The sequence below is a fragment of the Myotis daubentonii genome, chromosome 1, assembly GCF_963259705.1.
Source record: "Myotis daubentonii chromosome 1, mMyoDau2.1, whole genome shotgun sequence".
Lineage (NCBI taxonomy): Eukaryota > Metazoa > Chordata > Mammalia > Chiroptera > Vespertilionidae > Myotis > Myotis daubentonii.
Window position 1 is genome coordinate 97,442,208 of NC_081840.1, and position 7,915 is coordinate 97,450,122.

Genomic DNA, 7,915 nt, shown 5'->3' on the forward strand with positions numbered 1-7,915 from the left:
TTTCAGGGGGAACAAAAAAGAAGGCACGGGCTGGGGGCGCTGGCCCAGGGCTGAGTTGTGAGGGTCTCTAGAGATAGACCCAGCGGCCCCGCGCGCCTCCGAAGGTCAGGGACTCGCCTGCCTCCGCTAGAGGGAGCGCGGGACACAGCAATGGGGGGCGGGGAGGGCTGCCCCGGCCAGACGCCGGCGCTGCTAGGAGCCGCTGGCAGGTCCCGCCCCGTCCGCGTCTGGGCCCGCCCCCTGGGTGAGGGATGATTGACTTGGGCCTGACAGCCAATCGGACCGCGTCGGTGCGGGCCCGGGGAGGGGCGGCGCCGGGCCGGCTCCCGGAGCCGAGCGGTATTTACGGCGCGCAGCGGGGCTGGAGGCGGCGGGCGCAGCGGGAGCCAGCGGCTGGCGGGGTCTGTGCGCGCTCGTCTTAGCAAAGCGGCCGCCGTGCGGGAGTGAATTCGAGAGCTCAACCCAGAGTGCGGCCCGAGCGGAGCAAAAGAACCGGTGCCCACAGCGTCGGCCGGCCCCCTCGTCTCGTCGGCTCTCCCTCCAGCCGCCTTCCATGCTCGGGACGCTGCCTGTCCCCTCGCCCCGTCGCTGACGGCGCCCGCCTCCCTCGGCTGCCCTCATGCCCTGCGCGCTCCGGGAGTCGTAGGCTGCAGCTGCCCGCGGCTCCGGGACCGGCGGTGGCTCCGCGGCCGTGGGGGCGTCAATGGATCGCCATTCCAGCTACATCTTCATCTGGCTGCAGCTCGAACTCTGCGCCATGGCCGTGCTGCTCACCAAAGGTGGGTGTCCGCCGGCGGGCAGGGGCGCGCGGGGTCCCGGGCGGCCGCCCTGCGAGCCTTTGAAGCCGGCTGCCGGGGCTTTGTTAGCGGCGGGCGAGGCTGCCTCCCGCGCCAGAGCCCGCAGGTCACGGCGAGCGGCTTGTTCTTAGAAGTCGCGGTGGTGACTTCGCGGCCGACTCCGGTCGGCGTCTCGGGCCCGGCTCGTGGACAGGCAGTCAGACCTCAGGGCAAGCGGTTGTCAAAATGTTTGTGTCCGTCTGTCTGTAGTGAACTGAAGAAGGTTTGCGGCCGGGGAGCGGGCGGTGGTGTGGGCTCGCCGCCGCCCTGCCTGCCCCGGGGCGGGGAAGCCCTGGCGGAACCGCAGACCCCGATCCTCAACCGCGTCCTGCCTGGGCGTGTGTCTCTGCTAGTGAGCGTGTCACTCTGTTTGAATCTGTTTCTGTATTAGAGTATATCTTTGTGTTTGAATGTCCTCGTATTTGAATATGTTTGGAAGTGTCTGTATTTGCATATGCGAGCGGTTTGAGTCTGCCTCTGTATTTGAATGTGCCTCTGCTCACGAGTGTTTCTTTGGTCTCTCAGCGAGTGTCTTTGTGAACCGGCGAGTGTGTGCCTCCCTGAGCGCAGGTGTCCGGGGTGTGTCAGTGTGCAGGAGTATATGCTGTGTTCTTCTGAGCGGCTGGGAGGAGGAGGCTGTCAGTGGTCCCCATTCCCACTCACTTCGTATTTCACAGATACTACCAAAAAACAAAAACAAAACAGCGCTTAGTTTCTTTTCCTCCCTTGCAGACTTTTACCTTTTAGTTTGAAATAACCCAAACTCCATCTAGATCTCAAGGTTTCCCCACCTACCCTGCCATGAACTACACATACATTTTTTTTTAATAGGAAGTGTTGTTTAGCCTTGCACCCCTCACTTTTCTCTAATTGCCATGTAGCAGGCATGAGGTTAAAGGATAAGCCAGCCCAGCAAGGATGATGTGCTACAGTATTTATTTATTTTGGAAGGAAGGGTGTAATTAACCCTAAATAACAGCCCTCTCAGCCGAAGAGGGGAGCCTCCTGGTCCTATCAAAGGCGGGCAGAGCAGGGAGGGACTGAGGCTGACATGAAGTCACAGATACCGAAACTATGTGCCTGATAATGATATAATTAGGGGATCAGAGATTTCTGACTGCTGCTGACTTCAAAAGCTTTAAAAGAAGCCAGCAGCCTCTCCTGTAGCCATCTTGACTAAAGCAGACATTTTTGTTTAATCACTACATACAGTAACAAGAGAGGGGGGGAAACAGAAGAGCATTGTTCACCGTTTCAAAAGACCAGTCCCCTTTCTGGCCTTTTGTATGCCACACGAAGAAACTTTATGAAACAACAGAAATATAGTTTTAATACAGTAACACAAAAGTTAATTCAACTTGCTCAAATGTGGCTCCAATTTTATAAAAAAAGTCGTTAGAACTTTTCTAGTTACCTGTCAAAATTTTATTAGACTGTTTCAGGTCACTGAAAATACAGTATGTTAAATAGGCTCTCATAAACATTTAAGCAGCATTTCACTTGCATTCAGTTTTTTTTTCCCCTGCATGACGTCTGCGGTGAATAGGATCAAAAGTGACTTAATCTGTTTTATTTCAACCTTAAATCTCTATATGGAATTTGTCAGACTAGGGACATATAGTTATCAATCACATCATACCAGTGAGCTTTCTGCAAAAAATCAAGCTGGAAAGAGAAGCAAACCTCTGTAAAGCAAGCTCCTATCTTGAAGGTCTTCCTGGAGAAGGGTCTTGGGCCCAGACAAAGGACAGGGAGTGCAGATACAGAAATTTAGAATAGCAGCAAGACCTCCAGCTTTGGACCGTTAAACCCAGCTTGCCGAAGATCTGCATATAGTTGGCTAGTCTTTTCAGAACTGAAGCATTAGCAGCCTCTGGTGAAAACTGAGCATGCCATACGGTGGCCTGGAATTTGGACAGATAATTAAATGAGACACCTGACTCAGGCATTCACAGAGAGGAGTAAAGGTGAGGGTAGGAAGAGGGGTTTGGTTTCAGAGTGGCGGTTTCAGTAACTAGACAGAGCTTCAGATTGGGAAGCTGGAGAGAGGCGTGTGCATTCGTTTAATTTACAGCAGCCTTAGCTGTGGCATGTGACAATGACTGGAGTCCACTGGGTTGGAAATCGTATTAGTGATAACTCTGAGACCCAGCTTATTTGAACTAGAAATTGATGTTAAAAGCCTCAGATCTTACATTGCAGCAAAATGTTAGCAGTGACTCACAAAAGTAAGTTTTATAAAGGAAACTTTAATCACTTCCTGTAGAAAAATTTGAGGTTTCCTTAAGGATTTGTCATTGAACCAGCAGAGAGGATTTTCAGATTCAGTGTTTCCCCTTTTAGATCCCATGTTGAATTACATGTAAAACTGGGGGGTTAGGGGGAGGAGAAGTTAGCCTTGCAGTTTTACATTCTCCCCTCCACCCCCAGATTTATGACTTTCCATTTGGGCTGAAAGAAATTGACTTTGGCAAGCAAACCACTAATTGTAAACTGCCTAGTTCCTGTTTTACAATATACTAAAAGCTCCTCTGCATGAAAAGATCTTTATAGGCAAAGTTTGCCTTTTCTAGAGAGGTTGCAAATAGCTGCCCAGTTTCATAGTTTTAAAACCTCCTGACTGGAGCAGTTTCTAGATTGTTGTGTTTCTAGTTAATAACTTTATAAAGTGTTAGCTAAAGCTCTTAAATCTTGGCACAGCCCCTCGAGGTAGTAAACAATTCAGTAGTTCCGATCAAATATTTATACTGACAAAATAAAAAAGCTTAGCATTTTCATTTTGTATGGTCATGTAGGATTAAATGAGTAAATGATGTAATTTTACCTTATTGTAGGAGAAATTATTGTGATTATTATTTTCCTTCACAAACAAAAGTATTACTTTTAATTACTCACTTAACGGAAACCTAAATTAAACTTTGATTCTCTGCTACTGGGGTTAATACATTTCTAAAATTGTATTTAACTGGGTTGAAATTAAAGCACAGGCATACACAAAGGGCTTTCCCAGTCTGCATGGTCTACTGTTGTAAGCACTCAGCTGAATATTCTAAAAGTGCCTTTGAGCTTGGGATTTAGCATTCACTTAAGCAGACGCATGATCTGGTGTCTGAAGCAGTTTGATGCAATTTCTCATTGTTTTCAGGTGAAATCAGATGCTACTGTGATGCTGCCCACTGTGTGGCAACTGGCTATATGTGTAAATCTGAGTTGAGTGCCTGCTTCTCTAGGCTTCTTGATCCTCAGAACACAAATTCCCCACTCACCCATGGCTGCCTGGACTCTCTCGCAAGCACAGCAGACATCTGCCAAGCCAAACAGGCACAAAACCACTCGGGCACCGCCATACCCACATTGGAATGCTGTCATGAAGATATGTGCAATTACCGAGGGCTGCATGACGTTCTCTCTTCTCCCAAAGGAGAGGCCTCAGGTAGGTAGTAGCGCTTTCTAACCAAATGCTTGCCTGATCTATATAGTTTTGTGACAGCCAAGACTTTGTATGTCTGCTATTGATTTTGTTGTTAATCTAATTAGAGACAGCAGAGGGAGAAGAATGGCTGAATGCAAAAATGCATCTCTCTTGAGTAGCTTTTATGTCTGCTTGAGCATTAGATGTCTGTCTACATAATAGGTTTTGCCTGTTTTTTCAAGTTGGAAGACATTAAAAGACCACTAATACTCTGTAATGAGATTCTGTAAACAGATGTTTTTGTAATCTTTTGCATTGTTTTTGCAACCTTTATTTTCTAAATATTGTTGACTTAATTGTCGGCTATATTTTGGGGTGCCTGGTTTAAAATGGACAGATGAGCTTGAATATGTACAGGAGAGAGGTTAACATAGTTCTGCTTGTGCTCCTTTAGGACAAGGAAACCGGTATCAGCATGATGGTAGCAGAAACCTCATCACCAAAGTGCAGGAGCTGACTTCTTCCAAAGAGCTGTGGTTCCGGGCAGCAGTGATTGCTGTTCCAATTGCTGGAGGGCTGATTTTAGTGTTGCTTATTATGTTGGCCTTGAGGATGCTGCGAAGTGAAAACAAGAGACTGCGGGATCAGCGGCAACAGATGCTCTCCCGTTTGCACTACAGCTTTCACGGACACCATTCCAAAAAGGGGCAGGTTGCAAAGTTGGACTTGGAATGCATGGTGCCGGTGAGTGGGCACGAGAACTGCTGTCTGACCTGTGACAAAATGAGACAAGCAGACCTCAGCAACGACAAGATCCTCTCTCTCGTTCACTGGGGCATGTATAGTGGGCACGGGAAGCTGGAATTCGTATGACCGTGTCTTATCTGAACTGAGCTTCTTGGACGCTTGAAGGCCTTTGAGTTCCGCTGGACAGGAGCACTTTATCTGAAGAAAAACAAACTCATGTAATCAACTTTGAGAGACAAGATGACCTCTGCAAACAGAATCTTGGATGTTTCTTCTGAAGGATTATTTGCACAGACTTACATACAGTCAAATGTATTTTTTGCTTTGAAATTTTAAAAAGCAAAGAGAAGACTATGTACACACTGTCACCAAGGTGATTTGCATCTGAGGGAGCTGGAATGAGCACCTAAATAAACCAAAATGTGTTGTATGTCAGCTCTTACATCTTGATTTATTGTAAAGATTTAAAAATATATATCTATATTTTTGTCTGAAATTGAGCAGTGTCTTGTCATAAATTAAAAACTAAATGGGAAGTGTAAGACACTACATGTTAATTATATAAATGAAAATCTGTTGCTCAGACAAGGGTCTAACTATAGGATTTGGCTTGATCTTCCTTCCTTTGTGTTTTTTTAAAAAAACGAGACCAAAATCTTTCTTATTCTTACATGCATATGTGTAATTTTCCTGCAGCATGTAGAATATCTAAATGGACTGCCCATCATTTAGTGTCTTACTCACATTTTTTGTTTGGATCATTCTGGTTTTTAACTTTTATCTAAGAGAAACCTTAAGCATATTTATACCAGGTCAGATATGATTGATCTGTTACTGAAGTTGCCTTAGCAAGTCTACTATTACTTATCAACTTGATCCACTTGCTCTTTAATACTTTTAAATATGTCTACCTCCAACCAGGAAAAAAAACACCTAAAGTAAACTTTTTTTGGTAAAGTTAGTCACTGCCTACTTAGACTGTTTAATCTGTCTCTAACCAAATTAAATATTTTGGACTCCAAGTTAGCCAAACTTTATTGTACCATGCTCCCAGTTTTCAAAACGTCTTTAATTATACTAACATTTTATCTTATTTTTGACTTCTGAAATTTTAGAAAGGTTTTCCATAGTGAACACTATATATCAATTGAGATTTAAATAACACACAGTGCTTCTAGTTTTTCTTTCCCAAATGATCCTTTTATTAACATAACCAAACAAAACATTGACTTTAACCACTAACTTAATACACCGGTGTTTCCGCTCCTGTAGGACTTTCTGTCTGGCAACACTGTCCAGCCTGAGTTTAAACCCATGTCACATTTGTGTACCTTTCTCCCCAAATGGATCTTTTTAATCTTAAATAAGAATAATTTGCCATGTAGGGTTTTCCCTCAATTCTTTTGTATATTGGAAACTTTTGCTTAATTAACCTATTGCCTACATATTTGAGTATGGGGTTTTCTTTTATGAATATTATAGAGTTTTTTAAAAAAATCGTCTGGAATATTTTATGATGAGTATAATTTGGGTCCCTGAAGACAGATGCAGTAGCCAAGCTCATTGAAGAATCTGAATGGAAAGGACTAATCTAAAAATGAATAGTTAGATTATTTAATAGTTAATAGACCACAGCCCAAATAAATTAGGCTATGGAATAAATATGAATCTTAATAAATGACAGATTTGTTTTGTGCTTTTTGAGATTGACAGTTGGTGCATTCATGCCTTAACAATTTATAAGATGTGTTAAGTTTTATGTGTGTCAATTTTTGAGGGAGCCAAAGAATTGTTTAACCTAACTATTGATCAAGATTGCCATTGATAAAATTTCTCCCCTCACCTTCGCTTTCTAACTCTATGTCAAAGTATAGTATTTCCACTTAGATTAAAAGACTTTCTCCTGTGCCTTCTCATTTCCATACAAGTTCAATGATTCTTTAATTGGCCAGCCTTTATTTCACTTCTGTAGAGTTATTTCCTTCTACTTGCCCTGCTATTCTCTATTCATTCCATTTCTCCCAAGTACCAGGTAACAAAGAACTTATCAATCCATTAGGAAATAGAGCAATGAAGGATTTAAATTCATGCGCTTAGAAACACTTGGAATTCAATAAATTCCATATTCCAGGAAAGGCCTGTGGCCAGGCTAAAGCTAAAATCACACAACTTTAACGCAAGGTGAGTGCAGTGTCTTCACTTGGTTCTATGTTTCTTCATTTGGATCTTGTTCTTTATACTGTAAATTCATGAGACTGTTTGCATCTCCCTTTTCGGTGGCACTGTGCCATGCTCTGTCAGACTGGGTATTCTGGTGCTCATGTTCCAGCCACTTAATAGACTGGCCCTGTCTCTTTTGCTAATAACAGTCCTCTTCTTTTAAATCCTATCATTCATTTAGTATTTGCCACATGTCTTAAAGTCAGATCTAGGCATAACTTAGCTTTTCAATGAAAATATTGCAGGTTTCCCAACATTGATTTTTACTAAGAACTAAATATAGTTTCTATTTTTGCTTTCCTATGAGAGTGTAGAAGATGCCAAGAATGGAGATAAAAGATCCTTCATGAAATAACTACCTACCTGATTCAGTGATGTAAGAATGGTAATGACTGGTTTATTTGTTTTTCCCTCATAGAGATGTTTACTGTTACTTGAGGTGTCAGTACAAGGCTGGGCTAACCAGGAACAGCCCTTGTTTAATATTGACACAAAATTCCCCCATTTCTAAGTGTAAATTTGCCCAAACCAGAGACAAATGGGACCAAATTTGCCGTGTTTCTGTATCTACACCCCTTACATTCTATCCCTTTTTTAAAAAAAATTGATCTGAACATGGTTATGTCTTTTATGTTACTCCCCCGCCCCTTATTTTGAATGGCTCAGAGGCTTTCTAGAAATTGACTAATGTGTCTCTAAT

At 43.6% G+C, this 7,915-nt stretch overlaps 1 protein-coding gene across 1 annotated transcript; it reads left to right on the forward strand.

Annotated features, from left to right (window-relative positions):
* The first annotated feature begins 324 nt into the window (after window positions 1-324).
* BAMBI (BMP and activin membrane bound inhibitor) lies at window positions 325-5,428 on the forward strand. The gene is made up of 3 exons (XM_059711786.1): window positions 325-779; window positions 3,982-4,269; window positions 4,703-5,428. The coding sequence occupies exons 1-3, from the start codon at window positions 704-706 to the stop codon at window positions 5,119-5,121; spliced, it is 783 nt and encodes a 260-aa protein (XP_059567769.1). The 5' UTR covers window positions 325-703; the 3' UTR covers window positions 5,122-5,428.
* Window positions 5,429-7,915: the final 2,487 nt, after the last annotated feature.

Excerpts from the sequence above, each read along its gene's own strand:
- BAMBI (XM_059711786.1), top strand. The coding sequence starts at position 704 with ATGGATCGCCATTCCAGCTACATCTTCATCTGGCTGCAGCTCGAACTC. Across the intron at positions 780-3,981 it reads GGCCGTGCTGCTCACCAAAG|GTGAAATCAGATGCTACTGT; the intron begins GTGGGTGTCCGC and ends CATTGTTTTCAG. Across the intron at positions 4,270-4,702 it reads TCCCAAAGGAGAGGCCTCAG|GACAAGGAAACCGGTATCAG; the intron begins GTAGGTAGTAGC and ends GTGCTCCTTTAG.